The sequence below is a fragment of the Centruroides sculpturatus genome, unplaced genomic scaffold, assembly GCF_000671375.1.
Source record: "Centruroides sculpturatus isolate CEXI.00-Female unplaced genomic scaffold, Cexi_2.0 scaffold230, whole genome shotgun sequence".
Lineage (NCBI taxonomy): Eukaryota > Metazoa > Arthropoda > Arachnida > Scorpiones > Buthidae > Centruroides > Centruroides sculpturatus.
This window is the reverse complement of record NW_019384716.1, coordinates 698,187-721,275: the sequence shown is the minus strand read 5'-3', so window position 1 is coordinate 721,275 and position 23,089 is coordinate 698,187. Positions and strand designations below refer to the sequence as shown.

Below are 23,089 nucleotides of genomic sequence, written 5' to 3'. Positions count from 1 at the left end.
CTCTTGTTTCACTTTTAAATTATAAAAGTTTGTTAGATTTATTTACATATTTCAAAACTATATTTTTAATTATTGTAAACATCATATTAAAAATATAGAAAGTATTATCTCTGATGTTATATATTTCTTTTTTCTATCGAACATTTTATTTATTTTTCTATCTCCAGATGACGATCTATGATTTTCCAATTTTACATAAAATTGAAGAAAACAAAAAAAAAAAAAAAGGAAATTGCTTATGAATAACCTGGTATTTTGCAATTGGAAGTAAAGTAAACAAGCTTTTAAAAATAAATGTTTATTTTTTCTTCATTTAATCTAGATGAGAGTTCATCTGACTTTCCGTATAAATGAGTATTTTAATAATTTGTAACGGGTAATTTAATAATGTTTATTTTACAAAATTACTTTAAGAATAAAATGTATATATTTTTTTAAATGATTATATATTTAAAACTTTTCATTTTCTTGTTGTTTGACGCTGTTACTTGTTTTCGAGTTCATTCTAATGATCTTTTATATAAACGGTCAAAGTACAACTCTTCTATTATCAATTATAAATGCAGAGATTAAATATTAAATAAGAGAAAAACATTCAAAGGAAGTTTTGCAACTATATAATTCTAAAATCTTATTAATTCAATCAATTTATAAATGTTTAACATGTAGCTAATTCAGAAAAATAAAATAAATTTTATTTAATAAAATTTTTTTCACTTTGATTAAGTTTTTTATATCTCTTCTCTCGATAATATCTAAATCATAAAAAACCGAAATAAAATTATTATAATTTTTGAATTATTGAATATTTAAATTTAGGTGGGGCCGTGGCCCCATCAGTCGCGGATTCAGACGTCTGTCGCAGGGGGGCGATAAAAAAAAGATCGGCCCCCCGACAGTCGGGGCGTGTTTAATAATATAAACCAAAGCATATACAGTATATCCAAACAGCTCAATGGGCTAAAAGTGTATGTAATATATAAATGCAAGCATCTAATCCTACTTGACTCAGCGTGCTCGGGAGATTAATCGGTGCTTCTGATTTATTTATTTGTATTGAATAATGAAAATATCAAGAAGCAGCACGCTAGGTACTGTACAATCTAATCCGTCCAATACAAGCGAACCATAGATGAGTTTGACAGTTTTAAGTTTTAATGTCTAAACGCTAAGTTTTTGGGTTATTGGAATATTGGAAGCTTGGGGACGATCGCCCTATCCGCTCCTGGGCCCCATCTGTCATTTGCCATAGCCTCACCCCTCACCTGCCATAATCTTTGGCTTCAAATGCAATTTTGCATTTAAAATGTTCAATAATTAAACTCTTTTTTACAAATCTGTTTCCTTTGTTTGGAAATTACAAAGAATAGATTGTACCAAACCCACAGACTTACCTGCTCTTGTTGGTCCCACTTTCTCTTCAACCCTAACTATGTCGCATATTACTATGTAATTTAGTATTTTACGCAGTTTATATGAAAATAGTATACATAGTATAAAAGTTATTCTCTAGTTTTTAAACATATTACTGTTTAAAGTAATCTACTTATTGTTACGCTGTAATAATTTTTTCGATTTAAGAGTACTGTGGTGTAATCTTGCACGTAGTTGGCTCCTATGTGGAGAACAGGTTCGGAAACCATGTTGACGATTAGCAAGGTGTCTTCGTGTTACTTCCAATTGTATAAGCTGTTCTAAATCATATCAAAACCATTGAAATAATGCTTTTCAAATATATTCTTGTTTATTTAATCATCTAATTTTTACACATATCAATACTTTAAAAGTTTTATTTTATATGTATAATCTTTAAACAGAATACTGTAAACTGATGTATTGATTCGTTGTGATCAATTTGATCCTATATGCATATAGCCTATTATCTCTCTCTCCTTACAAGTTTTCATAAACTCACATTTAGCCTGCCCTAGAGAAATAACTCCATAATCATAATAATCATAGATAACTCCATAATAATTATATCCAAAATGTCACAATAAAACTAAATATATTAATGAATATAGTTGAAAACAGGATACGCTTGATTAAAAATGAAAGTAACACGAGTAAGCCCTTTTTTTTGAAGACAAAATACTTCCTCCTGTATAAACCTTTATACTATTACTTTAAAATTTTTATTATTTTTTCTGACATTTTATTGTTTTTACGTTATTTGAAGAATTAAAACAAATACAATTTTAATTTTGAAAACTTAATTGAACATTATTATCTGTAATTATATTTTTAAAAATAAATTACGATGTCTTATACTCGGATATTGGACATGTTAACTACATGCCTCTCGGCAGCTTTGTCTTTAACATCTCAGAAACAATCTAATGTAGGAAAAGGTATTTGGATCCCAGTTCAACATCCTGCCTGTTCCTTTTTTTCTACTACTTATCATATAAATAATATTCTGATATTTAGGCAACAAAATCAGGTTTACTTTATCTAAAACTTTGTCAGAATCATGAAAATTTTAAGGTGTGATAATTAATTTGTGTGTACAGTACCTGCTGTCTCCCTTTACGCTCGGGTAATTTGTATCAGCTGTCACTTTCTCGCTAAGCCTTTGTTAAAGAATCATATTTTTAAATCTTACATTGTCACAAAATGAAAATAAAATTATATTACACCTTATAAATAAAGTATAATTTAATATGTACATTTAATATATTTTATATAAATTAAAATTACACATAAAATGTAAATACATTTAAGCATTAATAATTTATGATTAAGGAAATATAAATTTTAATAAAAATTTGGATGAGTTCTATGAATAAATCATTGTCCATAATTTTTTAATAAATTTTTTACTTTGGTACCATCACATATTGGAAAAAAATCAGATGGAATAATAATATTATTATTACTAGTAGAAAATCTAAAGTTGTTGAATAAATAACCTTAAAAATAATCTTATAGCTATAGGAGCAAAGGGAAAACATTAATGATATACTAGGATAGCACTTTGAAATTACATACAAATTTCGATTTGAATAGCCATAAAGAAAAAAAAATATGATGCTATAATTTGGGGTGAATAGAAACTCCTCTCTGCCTAAATGATTACGTAATTCCAAAACATTTATGTCACCTCGTAAGTTGTCTAAAAAATCGGTCTTATCCTACTAAACATCTTCGATAGGTGATATTCGAAGTAATCAAATTTCTTGTATTTTCTTGTTTTACTTGAACGTTTCTTTTCACGCCATGAACTGAATGGAAATAGTTAAAAATCTCATTTGTTTTTATTTTACAACTAGAACAGTAAAAGGAAACATTTTTTATTAGCAAAACTGTTTATTAGTTACATCGAATTTATATTATGCACATTATTTTGTGAAGAAAACAGATCTATACAAAAAACTGATCAAGTCACTCGCATAATCTGAAAAACTGATTACATAAATTAAAAATGAAAAACATTAAAACTTTCTCAGGTCGTTGAAATCATCAAAAACTTATCATGTTTTTGAAGCATACTGAAGAGCTGGTAATGGGGATAGAGAATTTTCTAATAATATCCATGTATCGGTACATGTTTCCATTAATGATAATTAATTGTTGTTTATATTTCTTATGGAATTTTATTTTGTCATTAATGGGAGGAAGAGTCTCATATTCGCTAATTATAATTAATTATAAATGGATATTTTTTGTATATATGTGACTGTATATATTTTTTGTATATATGTTATTAAATGTAATGTACTGTACAGCAGTTAGTTATTTTTCTTTAGAAAAAGTTTATCATTTTGATATCTGAGTTCAAAACATTAACAGATGATTATTCTTACATCCTGATTATTGTTTAAAACATAATTATATAGTATTTAAATCTACTAATATTTAAAAAATATATTTATTTTATTTATTTATTTATTTACATAGCATGTGACGACTACCCCAACAAAACAAGTTGTTCGCCCCATAAAAGCGTAAGTAACAAAATACACTAACAGTCAAATATACATAAACGATTAAAGAATTACAATGGTAAATTATAAAGTACTTTTTACACTTCGTTTTAAAAAAACTTAAAATCAAAATAATAAAAAGGGTTCCACATTTAATGTTACTGTAACAGCGCGATAATAGAAAAAAAGAAAGTAAGGAAGTGACAAAGAAGATACCTTCCGAGTTGGTGTAGGAGGAACACGAATAAAAGTATTATGTGGAGAAAGTAGCCCATTAAAACACGATAATATAATAGCTGGTCGAAATAATTAATATGTGCAACAAATTTTGGAAACCCAAATCGTATTTGTGCCACCCAATTTGAGTAGGTATAATGCAGATAACCTAGGTTATTAAGCAAAATATAAACGTTGCAAAACACATTCGAAATTTTGTTGAAAAGCGAAGGAGCTGCTGTTGATAATACATGCAGGCAATAGTCGACTAGTAATTGAAAATTCGCGAAAAGAAATCTCAAAACCGTGCGTGACGAAATTATGTTGCATAACGCCACAAGATTCCTTTTTTGATAGCTAAATTTTTTACTAGATATGACGTTTAAGTTATCGTATTTTACAACATATAAGACGCAACTTTCGTTCAAATAAAAGACTAAAAAATCGCCCGAGTCTTATATGTGAAGTTGCGATCTCATAGGCTAATAAATTCCCCAAATGGGCTTCAGCAGACTACAAGTAACTTCTTCCTAGCCCAAATACAATTACATTTTTATTCAAAACATATTATTATTTGCTGTAGCCTAACTGCTTTTGTATGTATTCATGTCGAACACTTTAATGGTAAATTTTAATTGTAAATGACTTCTTTTCCTTTGATAAATAAAAACATGTACTTTTAATTTTACAATCTTTTTAACCAGAATATAATAAAAATTTTGAGGTCGAGTGCCAACGGCCAAACGGGTGGCTTAAATACACTAAGTGCCTTTCCTAAATATTCTTTGCTGAAATAGATGCGCATCTTATAAGCCATAAAATACAGTAATTTCTCCCCGAAGATCACTCCGAGGTCACTGTTTGAATGAACATAATTAATTGATTGCCCAACAATTAATAAAATAATTATTTAGCGAAGCTTGAACAGAAAGATGAACATCAAAATTGTTTTTTAAAAGTCTAATACAGTAAAAAGGAAAATGGCTCTGTACGATGAAAAGTTCGCTTTAGAGATTGCGACAATAAAAAGAGATACACCATGGTTAGAGAATATATCTATCCTTCCTGAAGTATTGAGATAAATATAAGAGATAGAATAGAAGAAGCGATATGTAAGATATTAAGGTAAAATATAGTCTAGTCAATGTATATCAACGTCAATGTCAATATAATTTAAAAATATCCAGTCAGAAAGAATGCGAACCTAATTAATTCCGTAAGTAAACAAGATAGAATATAGACCTAAATATGCATTTTATAATGGTTTGGGGTAATAAAATAGGCAAATAAAGCATGAAATTCATATAAATACGATCTTCTAACCAAGGAATACAATTCGAGATAAAACATAAGTTGCACAACTTATGTTTTATCTCGAATTGTATTCGGTTAAATTGTTTTTAAAGCTTGAATGCACTCTTGTGTATATTAAACAAACATTTGCGCGAAAATCCAACAATACGAGAGTGTGTTAACCTCAAACATATTATACAGATTTAAATTAAAATCATACGAAGTGTATTTATGAATATTTGAATAGACCTACAGTATTAATATGAAAATAATTATATCAAAATCAGATGATGGGTTGCGTCGAAATATTTAGCGGTCGTATGTTGTGTACCCCTGCTCTAATAGAATATTTGCATTTAGAGTGTCTCTAAAACCATGAATTTTGATATCAATGCCTTTGATTGATATGAAACAATTATTTTTAGATATAGTTATATAATTATAGGGATACATATGATTGTTTAAAATGCCGATTACGTCATTGTGATTGATCAAATGTCTTCCTCGACTAATTACAATATGCTATTTGTTTTCTTTTCTCCTCAATCATAGTTACAAAAACGCATTTGTAATAAGTTTAAATAGAAATATTTTCCTTAAATTCGATGGGAATACACTTATTTAAGTGATATTATAATTAATTTATTTCTGTTTACCTCTCAAACCACTTCCTAAATTTATTACAGTATGCATGTACTGTACAGTACAGTATATTATCCCGTAACAAATAGCAGTTGTATTATATTTTCATAATTTTCTTTAATATAATCTGTAAATGTTCATATTCATTAATTATAATTAAATATTTAACAATAATTTATTCGTTTTCTTAAATTTTATGAAATGTTCTTCGTAATTTGCAACATTAATACCTATAAGTTTATGATAGAAGTATTTATCTTTACATTTATATTTTGAAATATATTATAGCCTATATTATCATTTTAATATTTATATAAATGTTAATATTAACATTATTCAGTCGAACCTGCAATAACTGTCATCTCTAAACAGCGGTCATTTTTTCAGGAACTCTTTTAAAACAAAAATGCATACAAAGTAACCTTTAAATAACGACCACCCTCGAACAATGGATTTTTTTTTTGTTTTTTGTTTCTGTCTAAAATGATTCAGCAATAATTTCTCATCCTTGTTTGTATCTTCTATTGTTATGCTTATTCAAATGGTTCGGTTGATATTATTTAGATGATCTGCAGTTTGATTGATAAATAATATGGTGATAAATAAATTAATAAAGTTTTATCAACGATAATTATTTATTTATAAAAACAATGATAGTCTATTTTTCATTCGTGTATGCATAAAAAGAGAACGAATCATTCTCTCAAATTCAAAATTAAGATGTAAACTGTAGGGAAGTCGTATGAAGGATTTTTCCATAAACTACGTAACGCAAGTATGGGATGGGTATGCGTTACAAGGAATGGGATGTTTACAAAAATCGTTACGTAATATCAGAATCTCAAATCTGTTAACAGAATGAGTTAATTTTGTTTCTAAAGTGTGATGCATAGAAAACCGCACTGTTTATGTTATTATTTTTATTGTACAATTCATGAAATTAATAGACTAAAATAATGTAACTGTTCTGTGTATTATTTTTTAGTAGAATTAACAGGGTTAATCGAAGATACACGTTATGTTAGCGTGAGAATAGTTATGTGTGACAGTATTACGGAGCGTTACAGGGGATGTATACTACTCTAATATTGTTTATAAAATCGGGAAAAACATTTCATTGGCATATGAATCGCTAGGAAGTAAATACGGCTTCCGGTTCTTCCTCTTCCGGAGACTGTGAGACCAGTTCGTTAGCAGTTGAAAATATCTGAACTGTTGCCAAACTTCGATTGGTTCGACCAATCACCTTTTCACAACTAATATTAGAAACCTTTTCCACCAATCACTTTCTAACTCTGTGTCAGTTAGTACTGCGAACATTTCATTTTGATCAGTCTTCGTTTCATTCGTTCGTATGACTAGAATTAGGCAAATAAATTACCAGAGGTTTCACGTAATTGCTTAGGCTTACAAAACAGGAATATTATTCATTTCTATATTGGTATATATGTAAAATAGTCTATTTATTTATTTTATGGATCTCTTAAGTTAAACAAAAGAATGCTAATTAGTACAATTATAGGTCTAGTAAAGTTTATGAAATGACTTTTGTTTATATTTTTAACAGATTTTCATTCTTGGCTATTTTAATTGATAAAAATATATTTGTAATAGATTAAATGTTCTTTCTGTTATTGCTTATTATTAAAGTTCGAATAGAATTTTTCTTGAGATGTTTAATTACTACTGAATTATATCATACCGAATTTGTTCGCTATCCACTTGTAATTTTTATAATCAGAAAGAATTTTAAAAAAATTATGCTATGACTTTTGTTTCGGTTTCAATAATTAGGTTAAATATTTAATGTTCCCCCAAAAAATGAGCTTTAAATTAAAAAGGTTTATGCAGTAAAATGGCTGTGAATTAGTTCATAAAAGTGGAGAGTTAGTCTCATTTCTTGATTACTGGTTGTTTGCCAATTAGATTTACTGTTTAAGTTTAAATTTAATCTTAAATTTGTTTTTCTATTTTCAGTTATTTTTTGTCTGTTAAAATAATAAAATTAGACTATCTTTTTATGTAAAAAATAAGTACTTTGTTGGAAATTTGTGTATGAACAGTGAATAATATTCAAATATGTAATAAATAAAGAAAAATAAAATTTATGTAAAAAACTAAATAAAACAATCATTTAAGACTGTTCTGTCGCACTAATAAAATGTTAAATAGACATTATTAAAACAGGGATTTAACTCTTAGTTGGTTTTTTTTTTTTTTTTGGTATAATTTGGATTTAATGAACATTGTTTACATATACAAAAAGCTTAGATATTCCAGTGTAAAATTAAATTGAATGTAATTATATAAGTTAAAATTTAACACATTTAGTATTAGATAAAATTTTCAGCCACTTTAATATTTGAATTATAAATTCTAATATTTGAGACATTTAAATATTACTCCAGCATTTAAAAAAGGAAGTGAAAGAAAAGAGGATCGAATCAATACTAATCTGAGCTATTTTCGAAGTTTCTTCTACGTAAAGTATTCAAAGATGTAGGCTATAAAAATATTTTTATAAGTATTCAAATTGTACAAGCATTTTAAAAAATTCTTAATTTATAGGCTACTTGATAAATTTGTGTTTCCTAATTTATAAATATTCTATATTTGTTTTTTTATTTTATTAGTATTCTTATTATATGAAACTGATATTGCAAAAATCTATTGAATATGGTTTATTATCTTATTATTGCTTATTATATGTATAGAAAACATAATTTAAGCAAGGTGTCAGAATAATGCTTACGATTGCTTGTGTGGGGAAGAAGAAAAATAAAAAAAATGGTGAAAATTGTGGTTTGCTTAATAAAGAACAAGATAAGGTCTCTTAGATCAAATGCATAAAGTGAATCTCGTTTCATTAATTGATCAGAGCGAACTTAATTTTTAGATAATTAACTATCAGAAGTCCAAAAAATGTTCATTTGTTAATAAAAAGATTGGTTTTCTTCTACGTTTTCATATAAACGTAGAGTATACTCTATTGCAAAAAATTCGACGCAATTCTGCATGCGAAATGCCGGTGAAAGAATAAATTGATTACAACATTACAGCACAAGGATACACCATTAAGGAACAGTTTCATCACAAATGTTACAAATCGGAAAGTGGTAAACACAGTCTGGCAATTAATGCAAACTGACTAATGTCAGAGATGGCTTTACAACTTACTAATATGCAACATTTGTGATGAAACTGTTTTTTTTTTTCCAGTGATGTATCCTTGCGCTGTGCCATTGTAATGGAGTTTTTGTTTTTTTTTTATTACCAATTTACGTGCAGAATTTGATTACAAGGCGGTTTTAAAGTGCAACAAAGTAAATTTTTTTCAATATCTTTCTTAAAAATATATATCCCACTCTAAAATAATTATTTCAAAATTGATATAAGATTTATTTAGTAAATAAAATACAGCAATTTAAGTTTAGGCCTAATTATTGTTTGTAAAATAAAACAAGCTTAATGAATAATTCATAAAATGACTTGTTAATGTTCCATATAATGAAGTAATGAATATTTATAAAGTCTATAGAACTTTATACTCGTTTTGTGTTTTATGTGAATATCGTTAGCATGTGAGTTTTATTGATCGATCGAAAGCTCATAACTTTTATATGAATTTACAAACGTCAAGGTTTTAAAGGAAATAAATTAACGAAAGATTGAAAATTACTTAATTTGTAATGAATTATGTTGGGGTTCTTTCTTTTCTTTTGTAAACATTTAAACAGTAATTTAATTAATTCGTTTTTTTCAAACATTTCATTATCATAAAATTAATAGCTTAGTAATCGTTTTAAATTCCTTCTATATATCTATACTTATTTTTACTTAATTTAAGCTTTTGTTTTTAAATTTGATTATTTATAATAAAGTTTTACATGTTTAAAGCTATTATTATGTAATATTAAATTTAATTTACAATTTTCTTTTTATCTAAGTCTTTAATAAAATTAATCACGAATTCGATAGTGATTCAAAATATATTTTTAACCAATTAATAAAGGCAACTTATATAATCTATAAAATAGTAAATGATGTAACTTTATCATCAAAAATTGCTGATAATATGTAAAATATATTTATATATTATTTAATAAATCTAAATCGAGAAATAACTGAATTCTTCAAGAAGCGAATAACAACATAATATAATATTTTAGAACGAAACATGTCATGTAAACAAAATTATTATATATTGACATAAACGAATAATATCATAAGCCAATCGTCTATGGTTTGTCATTGAATAATTTCAATTCATAAGCATCATTTCTATGAACAAGGTTAGTAAATTGAATGGAATTAAACGACCTTCTTCTTCGTTAAGATGATTATAACATTTAAATTATTAAGCAATTTACTAATTCGATAATATAAAATACTTTATTCACAAACATGGCATATACACATTATAAAGCTCCATATACAAGATAAGAATGTACATAAGATAGGTCCCAATTGCTCTTTTATAGCACCATTAGTACAAAATATACTCCCGTATATTTCGGCTATTACATTTAAAAAAAAACAAAAGTTTTTTACACGGATTTGGGACTGAGCGATAATAAATCTGTTTAGCACTCAAAGAGACAAAAAAAAATTTAAATTGATTTATACAAAATTACAAAATTAAATTCTGACAAGGAAAATAGTCAAACAAATAATACCAGTTAAAAGTTTTAATACTGCACACGAACAACTATCACAGAGTATTTCACAACAATGTGCAATGCTGCCACCCAAATTAAGACTCACCGCAACTCGAGCCACTGTGACTCACACACTCTTCGCAACAAGTCCATCATCTAGCGAAGGAAACATTTTTAGATATTTTTGGCTAAGGCACGTGACAGGGTCGGATTAGGGTCATGCCACTTTTCACTATTATCGGGACTAGTTGTGATATTAAGTTAGAATACTGTATTGTTTGACTACCTTGTCTTCAGACAATTTCTAAAAATACTGATTTCCTTTAGAGAAGGCATTCAGATCTCGTGCTTACAATTTAGCCTGAGAATAAAAATTGTGCCTTTTCCATTGTACAGGGAGATAACGTCCTCCGCGATTCTGCTTTTCGTTTCAGATCTGTCAGATCACAGAGCAGGGTTGTGCATGCGCGCAAGAGTTACATGGCGCTGGAAGATCACAGAGGGGGAGATGATTGCTCAGCAAATCTAAAAGTTTTTGCTTCTCTTTTCTCAATACTTCGATCTCTTGTATCAAAGCATGATTTTCGGCTTCTAAATATTCCGATTCCTATCGAAAATAGGATTAAATGAGTTTCGAGCGATAACTTTATTTTTCGTTTGCACATCATATTGATCAAAAAGAGTTATGAAGGTATAATTCTTATAAATCTTTAATTTTAATACGCTAAAAAAATTGAAGAAAGGACTCCTTAATTACCTTCGTTAATCTTTGAGTCCTTTCTTTCTTTTTATTTCTGCATTTGGTGGCTGCCAATTTGTTTCTTTCCCTCCTTCGAAGTCTCCTTTCTTCATCTTCAGGAGTTAACTATTAAAGAAAAAAGAAATGAAAATACAAAATGAGAATTGATTTTAAACAAAATCTATGTTCTCTACACATAAACTATATTATCCCCAAGCGAAGTCTTACACGTGTTTCTTTTCAAGCATTCGTGGGAGAAAAATGAAACAACTAAAATATAAACTTAAATATAAAGTTAAAAAATAAATATAGTAAACCTCAATTTTAACGGACTAATTGGGAAAGAGAGACTCCGCTATTGCCGAAAGTCCGTTAGATCGAATGTGTTTTAAAAACGTGCATTAATAACGAATTTATATGGTGCAAAATGTATTAAAATGTTATTACGATGTATATGTATAAAATAATATTAGGCCTATAATGTACTGTACAGTACATTGAGTAATTTATACTCATTGAGTCATTGTTTCAAGCTTTAAACATGTTGCATTCGCGAATAAAAAAGGTTTTAAATTGTTTTTATAGGGTAGAAATTTGTTGTCCGTTAATTCGAGGGTTTACTATATTTCGATCTAAAAGGTAGTATAAAAAATCCAGCTTACCTCATTATTTGTATTAGAACTGAATTCGGGTCTAATTTGATCCAATCCCAGCGCCATTCGTTTTGATTGGATGGTCAGTTTCAACCCCTCTTTGATAAGGTAAGAGCGAGTGGCCTGTACGCTAGATGTAGGAGTGGGTGGAGTCATAGGTTGAGGTGACGGAGTCAGAGGTGATTGGTCACTATAATAGTCATTCTGAGAATAACTGGAAGGCATACTCGACGTCGCCCATGTCATTATACTGGAAAGAATTTCTGTGGTCTGAGGCGAGGAAGCTCTTTCCTCGAACCTGTCATTGGGAAGGTAAGTAGCATCTAATTGATCTGCCAGATGAGGAGAAGCTGCATCGCTGTATCCAAACATGGCTGCTACATTGACCCACCTGGTTCCTCAACCTGTGATCTAAAAAAAAAGGCAGATATTTGTTTTTATTTTGTGTTTTATTATCTGATAATCTTACTGCGCAATTTGATAGTATATCTTTTACCTTCCAATTGTTTGGAAGCTGGAAAAGATATCTTATCGACATATTGATAAGAATCTAATAATCGAAATTATAATATAAATAGATAATATTTACAATAATATCCTTGAGTCAAATATAGGCCTACTCTAAACTTTCTTATGAGATTGGATGGAGATTGCATAGATTGATGACATGATTGATGATTGGATCTTCTAATCGAAAAACATTTGCCTTTCATTACACAATTTAAAATGAAGGCTGCCAATAAAATTATAATAAATCGTTTCAAGTTCGCAGAATCTCACAGTAAAGCCTATATTTTTTATTAATAGATTGAGATAATTCAATAATTAATCTTACTAGTTAAATCTAGCGGAGAGAAAGAGAAACAAATAACGAAAATTTCAGTTTTCGATTTAATGCAAAGATATTGCGATTTGTATACTGTATTGCTTATTACAGGAAAACGTTTAGTTTTTTTCATACTATTGTTTATCTAACTTTTTAAAAAAATAATATACAGTCGACCCCCCTATAAGATATAGATACGTTCCAATTTATTAGGAATCCGATTTCTTACAAGTCGTTCCAATCACAGCCCGACACGTGTCAAGTTTACGGAATACGGCTGATTGAAAGGTTTTCTTCCATAAAATTAATCGATTCTACACTAATCCGGCTCAATATTTCCAAAATACGTATATTTTTTCGTAGTTTTATAGGAATCGTAATTATAGGGGGGTCGACTGTACCACAGAATCTGTAAAAGAATTGTACGGAATTGTGACTAAGTAAAATATGGAATAAATGCCAATTTTCAAATAAGACTATCTCATAATTTGCACTGTATAAATAAACAAATATACATAATATTATGATATCGTCAGGGTTGTGGAGAGAGGGAGATGAGGATTTTTCTCCGAGCCTAGAGAAAATTTAGAAGCTCGTAGTGATTCATATACCAATAAATTAATGTTAGTTTTACTAACAGAAAATAAAATATTTAAGATTTCCTTTATTAATAAAGAAGAATTTTTCGTATTTCATTTGTTCGAATAAAATTAACAAAAGGGCCCACTCTATTCTGAGCTCTATTCACGCTCTCGATGGTACTAAATACCACACATGAATTTTAATAGAATTTTCATGATATTAGATTATATATAGATTATATTATTAATTACATTTAACATGATTAATATGATTTCTATCAATATTAGGCTATAATTAGTTTTTCTAGTTTATTTTTATTTCTTAGAGCCAAAAATAATTTCGACTGCAAGATGTGTAATAAAAATAAAATATTTGCTATTATTCAAACAGGCAAAGCCTTGTCATTGTATACGAATAATCGGATTAAGGAATTATTAGGGATGAGATATTATCCGTATTATGATTCCTGTTTCCTTATACAAAATGTAATATTATATTATTTCTTTTATAATCTCATAACGTGTTATTTAGTTTTTATTTTAAATATAAAGCTTCTAATTAGCTATATGAATATTTTCTTGATATCATATTTTAACCCGAATTATCATATATTCTTATCTTAAATTTTTTCGCAAATTTCTTCATAAGGTGCCATCCACGTGTACTGTTTAAAGAAAAAGAGGGTGGCGAAAAATACAGTATATCATTGTATACGATGGGGAGGGAGAGGTTGAAGGATTGTCTACGTGAACTTTTTCAGTGGTATTAGTGGCATACGAATTTGCTATTATAAACCTACCTACTAGTCGTGTGAATAAACTATCAGAAATTATATATACAACGTTTTTAAGCCATTTCATTGATTTCAGGGGATTCGTAAACCCTATGACATTCAAGAAACGTAATTAAACGGGGGTGGTTTGCCGAAAGTACTGTACTGTACCGTACATCATGGTACAAAGAGGGTCAAAATGGCTCAAAAACGTAATTAATAGATGGCCTCTAACTCGAAACTGTTTCTCCAGTACACAAGAAATTCTCATAAAATTCATTATGTTGACAATTAAAAATTACCAACACATTTTAAATAGTAGCTAACTTTATTTTGAAAATGAAACTAGAAATAATTGAATAAATTATTCATTTCCCTTTTTGTATCCGCGTATAGGAATCTAGATATATCCGAATTTGGTTTTAGTGATCTTTTAATTATTATAAAACTAAAAAGTAGTTTTATTATATTTCGAAACTTTAATATATCGGATTAAGTAGCCTATATTTTCGTTTTTAATAAAGCTTATAGAATTAAAACTGAAATTTATAATCTTATAATTTAATTAAAAAGTAATCACGATATTTTTTATTGGTTTTTAATGATACTTATTTTACAGATACGGTAATATAAAATGAAAGAGTTCGTCAGCCCGTCATAAAGCAGGAAAGATAAATCATCTATCGCCCACTACTGTCAAAACGTAGACGTAAAACGGGATTTCCAAAGCTCATTACCAAAAATTACATAATGATAAATCCCACAAAATGGAAAACATTACAATCCCTTACATATTGTATTAATTACTATAATGTTATCTACCAAGTCTCTTAATAGCATTTGATGTAATATCGCGATAAAAATCATAAATAAATAATCGCTAGACGAAAAAGATTATAATAAGTATCCATTTATAATGATCTAAATGACTCATACTGATTAAATTTTTACTTTTATATAAATAATATATGTTCTATTATTTTGTTTTTTTTTTTAAAGTTCATTAATAAATAAATTTAACTAATATAATCTAATATAATTAATCTAATAACAAATTCATATTTTATCTATAAATTGAATAAACTTGTTATTTACATTATATATTTTCATTATATTTTTATACATTACATTAATAATTTTCAATTAAGATGAATTGAAAAGTATTAACTAATTATATAAGCTATATATATAGGCCAATATAAGTTACATAAGGTAAATTGTACTAATAAAAGTAATTCAATAGAATAGTAATAGAATACAATAGTAAACTAAAGGATAAAAGTACGGTGTATTGATTAATGAGATGATAAATTTCTTTTTCTCCAAATTTACGAGATTTCGAAGAAGTTTTTCATAATTTAGTAGGATATATTAAAATATAATCCGCGTTGAGAATAATATTTTATGAATTTAGGTAGAAATCAGTATATATTTTTGCGATTAAACCATTAATTTTATTCCTTTTCAAGAGTTTGAAATAATTTTTTACCTTGACTGAAAATTAGCATTAGTGCAAGTACAGTATTCAAAATAATTACTTTTTGCACTTTCCAAGCAACCATTGTAAATCATGTATTTTTCCTTGAACTGTTGAGCAAACAAAGATGCGAATGACAGCGTAAGAAACGCAGTAAATTATTATAAAAAAAAAATCTTTCTACCAATGATTTAGCGTATCGTTAAACATGAAATATAATTCATAAAATGAATATAAATATTTAAAAAACCGTAGAGAAATAATGATATTTCATAAATATTACACAAAATTTACCTTGTTTTGCATCTACAGCCAGAAAAATCCAACCACCAAGCCATCACAAACGCTTATTTCTGAGATAACACGTTGTTTCCAAGGTCGACAATAGTCACGTGGCACGAAACCCACACAAAAACAACAACATCGTGACGTCAGATTCGTGTGGGCGATTGGCACGCGCCCTCTAACCCTCTGATCGTCCCACGCATGCGGTGTACAACACCTGCAGGCATGGAGTCGAAGTGGGTCAGGCTGTCTGCCAGGGATTTACGCTTTGGGCAATAACAACATCGTGACCAGAGTCCCGGGGACCGCGCTCCTACCGGAACTGTCCGGAACGTGGGCGGGATGTGACGTCAATCGTATCCCACACAGGTGGAAGTATAAGCGCTTCCCCCCGAGAAAATCTATGTATATCAATTCTTACGTGATGAGCTTACCTGAGAAAGATACACGATTATGTGTACACGCCCATTAGCAGAAAACTATTTATGATTTTTAATTTTCTTTTGAGGAAAAGCTGTCAATCACAAGAGAGACTTGGCATATATTCAGAACTCGATTGGAAATACATTATTTGAATTTTTAAATAAACAAACTGGTAATTCGATACACAACATTTACACTACTTGCTTCAAGTACTTTAATCTCGAGATATTTTTAAAAAGAAAATAAGAATTATCTTTGAGGTGCGATCCCCCGTTTTATCTGAAGATATCGGTAAATATTTAACAATGTGTTACAGAAAAAAGTGAAATATAATTTTTATTAAGATAAATAAACGAGCTCTTTCACTAGCGATAAGTAAAAACAATAAAATTAAAAATGGCGATAATACCAAATGAATAGGTGGTTGGCGTACGACCTTATTATCCGTTTATTGTTTCATTTTCATCGGTTCTCCACGTTTTGCCCCGAAATTGGGCGCAGAACGTGCTGAGAAAGCAAATGATCCGATGTAATTATAAGCGTATGCGTGCGCCTACATTCACGCAAACCGGTAGCACGTCGATGGCATTCACGCCCAAATGACGTCTATTGACGTCATGGCTTCCGTTGCCCCCTGGCGGACGATAACACACCCACTTCAGACGTCATTTTGACGTCATCAGAGCGTCGAAAGATCGTCCGGAATGTGAGAAATGTGCGCTCAACACACCGAGGAACAATCTCCTTCCCTAAACTATAATTTGTAAACAAATTGTTTAACCGATGCTTTAACCGATGTCGGTGGCAGATATAAACGAGATCGAGCGCATCTCTGTAATTAAACGGATGACGCGAACATCCGGGTGACTGACCGACGGAAGTAGAGGGTTTGGTTATATTTGCGTGGTAACTGCCCTAACAGTTTTTCCGAAGGTTTCGGCAGTTTTCACTCGGAAGATAATTGCTCATTACCGAGGTATTACTCGGAGGCAACCGCCCACGTCAACAAAGATCCGGATTCTGCAGAGATGTTATTTGAGATATTAGCTCTTTTTCTCTTTTCGCAAAAAAGAAAAATCCGTTTTGCCGAGCGACACAAACATGTGGTTTTCATACTTGGAAATAAAAAAGAAGCCCTTCCAATTGGGACAAGAAGTTTACGACCAAAAACGCATGGCCAAAGTAAAATGAGCAATACCACGTGACTTTCACAAAAACCTCAATTAGTAATTTAGGCTATGGTATAAATAATTTTAAAAGTGGGTTAATTTGAATTATTTTAAAAATGGATACTCGTACAAATTTTCGATATTAAGTCGGATGACGTAATAAATCGTGATTCATCAACCCACCCAACTCGGTGGGCAGAACTGTGAGTCAAATTGTGGAGGAGAATACTTCAATGTCACGGTCTAAAAGTTTTTATTTGAAAGTCATTTATCCTTTATTCTCTCTACTCCACCTTAAGATGTAATTTTATGCAAAGTATAAGAGAGCGGCGGCACGACATTTCGCGGAAAACTCGGATCCGATTAAATACAGCAGTAGTAACTACATCGAAGGAAAACTTGTCGTGTATGGATAATTTGCGTTTAATAAAGCCAAAGGCGATTGGCTTAAATTGTTTCTAGTAAATATTACTTGAGTGAGTGAGTAACAATTAAAGTATGAGTCAGAAGGAAGACAAAATGCTGCATTTTCTATCTTCGACCCAACTCCTTCGTGTTTGATGGAAAAGACGTAAGGTCATAACCTCTATATCAACAGTGAACAGACCCAACTCCTTTCGGTATTCTACGCCGGAGAAGAATCCCCGCAGAGTATATTTATTTTCAAGCTAAATGCTAATAACATTCGAAAGATATTTATTGTATATAGCAACGAGTTGAGATAAATAAACGAAATCTTCATCAAACCAACAACTTAATTATACGTTAGTCTGTCACGAGTTTAACCTATGACAGAAGCTACCTTTAGTAAATCAAAATTCGCATCTTTTAATTTTTCATTACTTTTATGAGACTGTTCAAATATATTTATTGATCGACTTTTTACACATTTTAAAATGGTACAACTCGATATTTTGGAGGCTTAAATTACGGGTTAAATTTGTGTTTATGTAACAAATTCGTTAAAAACAATTAATTGTATCCCAAATTTTTGGATCGATGATTATCTGAAAAACTAAACTTGTTATGAATAGTTCTTTGTCTATCTCTCTAATGTAGATCAAAGCAGATATCTTATCGAATTCAAATTTCGTGTGAAGGTCAGCAATTGAAAATAATGAAGCTTTTCAGTTGAAACCACAAACTCCATTCATTTTTGTTTACTTGTTAGTTTCTTCGTAACTGAAACAGTTGTTCTGCATTCCGTACATAGTTAAACAACAGTATATTACTGAAAAAGTAATTGAAAAATATTACAAATTTTCTTATCAATTTGTGGTAACGCGAAACTTCATCTATCAGCTCTACAATCGACATTCCGATTTCGGAAATAATTAGATACGTGTAGAACTATTGCATTTCTTCATAGATACTTGAATTTCTTATTTAATTTATTATAATAAATTATTTTTTAACATCGACTTAGTTAAAAATTCAATTAACAAACTAACATATTGTCGCTTTTATAGAAAATTTCTACTGATGCCTTTCATAAATAACAAATTAGTCTATAGTCTTTATGATTAACATTTTCCGAAACTGTTTTATTTTGTATTTTCAGGAAAAATTGGAAGCCGATATAGACTTACATTTTGTTGGATAAATTTATAACAAAATATCATCATAAAGCCCACTATCAATTAATTTTCCACCCACGTTTTATAAGATAGGATCTAATTATTATAACTATTTACTGCTTCATACGATTATCTTAAATTTTCTTATTTGGCTCTGTATTTTTTTTTTTAAACTTTGAATCTTATTGTATAAAAATGTAGAGTAGTCTATTTTTCACCTTTGAATATTAACAATTATGAACTATGATCAATAAAAGGAGTTAAAAGTTCAATACGTTGTACTGATTATTATTGTTATATTAAAATTAAATGTATTAATTCTTTAATCTGTTTTTAATTATTGTATTTATTTTAAAAAATGAAATAATTATGATTTTAATAAGTAAATTTCAATAAACTCAAATGACTAACGAATGTTAGTTTTACAGCAAAGTAAATGTTAAATCGTAGGATCTGCGGTTTTTAATTAAGTTTAATTTAATTTTTAAAGTATTAATAGTTCCAATTTAATTAAAAATGCTTTTAGAAGTTAACCTGTTATAAAAGTTTATTAAAATATCAATAAATAATTCTAATGAAGAATTTGTTATAAATACTACATCACAACCTGATTTATATAATAATACAAAGATATGTAACACTATTTCGATATTAAAACAAAATTTAAATAAATTATAATTTGTGAAATTAAAATACAGTATTTATTTAAGATTATTCATCGTCACAGTTCAAACACATCCGAATCCCACTAGCGGCCGAGTGGCTAAACCACGGAACACTAGTAGTTTGTTGGTCGTGGTTTCGCGCCTAACCAACGGGTAGGGCACGTGGAGTTCCGGGTTTTCTTCACGTGTTCTAACACCTAAATAGGGATCAGTTTCCAATAAAAAGTCCCCGGATAGCATCCCCCTTCGCAGATCGCCTTCCTATTGCTTTGCCCTATCTCACCGAAAACTTTCAAAAGCTATTGTTTTTCTGTATTCATACTTTAAATAATTTAAACATTTATATTATATATATGAAATATCAAAAAAATTCTGTTTTTAAATTTTAAACCAATCTTTATTTCTATCAAAATATATTGTAGGAATTCATTACATAGAAATAATAATATTTTAAATGCATTAGAAAGTTAAGAAAAATTTTATTACAATAGTTATTAAATTCTTTTTGTCATATTTCATTAAATAAAGTTATATCAAAGATTTGCAACAATAAAAAAACGTACGGATTTCGGAAATAATTTTGGTCCTACTTCATAATCCACAAGGCCTAAGCCTCCAAAAAGTATTTTAAAAGCATTAAGAAACAATTTTCAAATGACAATTGTGAAAATTATATTGTAATCATTTTAAAAAGTTTACTCTTAATAATCTGCGAGCCTAAACTTTTGACAATGATTACATGAAGATGCTAGGAAAAAACTTGGAAGAGACATGAAATTTACCTTCCAATATTTTAATTTAAAAAGCTCCTATCTAATAGAGTACTTTAATAAAATGTACACAACGAATAGACAGAAACTCTAAATCAAAAAGTACTGTTAATGTGTGATATCGCAAAGAAGTATTTTTGATTCATGTCTAAACTTATCAATTATTAAATATTCAATATTTTCTAATATTAATATTATTTTAAGCAGAATAAATATACTTTCTATCAAAAACTAACGACTAAACTGGTTTAAAAATTTCTACAAAACAATATTACATAGATCTATATCTATTTCCCGAGTCACTTTAAAGCCGAACTATATACATAAATCTGATTATAATTATCATTTTTTTAAGCGGGGAGAAAGGGGGTTTTGCTTACTTTAAAGGTTTTATCTTTCTTTCTCTCTACATATGCTAACATTTTACAAGAATATCTTGAATAGAATAGTTTTTTACGTAATTTTTTTAATAAATGGAATTCGCTAAAGTGTATTGTACGTTAATGTTAGATGAAATAAACGATAAAATATTCTTAAAATGTTATTTTTATTCTTTATGTGTAGGGGGATATTAAATAGAAATGCGGAAGCCTTAGCGTGTTTTACAATTCAGGAAACTTTTTATTGTTACGCGTTGCGTCAGACTGATGAAAATATAAAGAATACTGAAACCATAAACATTTATAATTTTCTTTTCGGTTCTTTTAGTATTCGCTTTAATCTCGAAGAGAATGCTTGTTAAGCTTAAAATGATTAGGCCATTTTCTGTCGGAATTAAGACAGGTTGTTTCTTTGCTGGTGAAAATTCCATTTCTGTCTCTTAAATTATTTTCATATAGCGTAATGAATAATTATAAAATGCATAAATTAAACTGTAGAGTCTAGGCTTTTAGATAATAATTAAATTAAATTTATATCTATTTTCACACATGAAATATTCTAAAATTTAGAACAATAATATAAACAATTAATTTTAATAAATTAGAATCTTTTTGTGAAATTAAAAAATAAAATATGTATATTAAATTTTAAAAAATTAAAGTATAAATCTACTTTTTGTCTCCTTATTAATTAAATTATTTTTATTCTATTGCATTCGTATTTACAGAAACAGTTTGAAAAGTGCAGTCTGTTGTAATCTTTTAACCTTTTTTTTTGTACTTTTTGCAAAATCAATAAAACTTAATTTGATTTGATAAATATACAATATAGTAGGACTATTCAATTACTTAATCAAATTACAAGTAGGCCTAATAGGACCACTGCAGCGACGACATTTTAATTAATTCAGTAGAAATAAATATATGATATAATTTATAATTTATGTTTAAACGCAGAAATGTAACATTTACATAGTATAAGCTAAATATTAGAAAATTGAAATTCAAATTATAGAGCGATCGATAAATCAAGAATTCTGCTGTTCTAGTTAATGTTGTAATATTTCAACCAATAGTTTTACATTATCTTTCGATCAATTTTTGAATCAATTTTTTATTTCTACTCAGCCAACAAATAACAGTTAATTCGCTACCGAGAAACACAATTAATTCTGTTATTTTAATCTTCGCTAATTAAATTTAAACTTAATTTAATTACAATTTTTAAAATATTTCGCTGATCTATAATAAGTAAATTGGTTTTAGAAGCTTAAATAATTTTCTCTGGAAACTTTCCGACAATTTCTCGTTATCGATTGAATTTTCGTTTCTACTTGGCAACTTTTAATTATCGAATTATCGATGATTAAATCAAATTCTAATTCTTCTTATATGTTTTGATAGTAAATATTGATTTTCTCGTATCTTTAATCGCTTTTATTCTGTTCAAAGCGCAAATTATCGCATTAAAATGAGAATTATTCTTTATCATTTTCTTCGATTTCCTCATTAATTAAAGTATTGAAAACGTTCGGAAACATTATAGAAACTAAATAATATTATATTTAGTTCATTATTAACGAGAATTATATAAAAATAATTAAATAAATTCTATAAATATAAGACAAGATAGGACAGTTGATACAACTCGTGGAATTTAATCCGGTGGAAAAATATTCTAAACATTTAGTAAATGAAAAAGTGGAGAATTCGAGAAGCACGAAAATATTTTTCGGTAGCAGAATATCAAAAAAAGTTAAATATTTATTTAAGCTCTTTATAGTAAATATTTTCATTACATCTATCAATAAAAATATCAAAATTGTAGAATATATTTAGAAGAGTGTTATTTTCTAGAGTAATGTGATAGAAATTTAAATTTACACCTAGGCCTTTAGAAAACTTAAAATTAGGTAACAAGTATTCAATACAAACCGTGCAGTGGGTTGCAGACCTTGAGATAAAACCGAGGTACAAATGGCATAATTATATGCATTGTTAAATGTATTAAAGCCCGGATAGTGATTAGAAGCGCG

The 23,089-nt window shown here is 28.5% G+C and overlaps 1 protein-coding gene across 4 annotated transcripts in view; it reads right to left on the bottom strand.

The window, feature by feature from the left end:
• Positions 1-10,450: 10,450 nt before the first annotated feature.
• LOC111627937 (activating transcription factor 3-like) overlaps positions 10,451-23,089 on the bottom strand; it is a 29,141-nt gene continuing 16,502 nt past the window's right edge. For 2 of the 4 annotated variants that reach the window (XM_023371630.1, XM_023371632.1), the window contains 3 exons: positions 12,137-12,538; positions 11,493-11,600; positions 10,451-11,342 (listed from right to left, as the gene is read on the bottom strand). In XM_023371630.1, the coding sequence (XP_023227398.1) occupies positions 11,175-11,342; positions 11,493-11,600; positions 12,137-12,499 (639 nt within the window). In that variant the 5' untranslated portion in view covers positions 12,500-12,538 and the 3' untranslated portion in view covers positions 10,451-11,174. Of the gene's footprint in view, positions 11,343-11,492; positions 11,601-12,136; positions 12,539-16,078; positions 16,390-22,988; positions 23,063-23,089 lie in introns of those variants that run through there. The other 2 variants (XM_023371631.1, XM_023371629.1) reach the window with 2 other exon arrangements.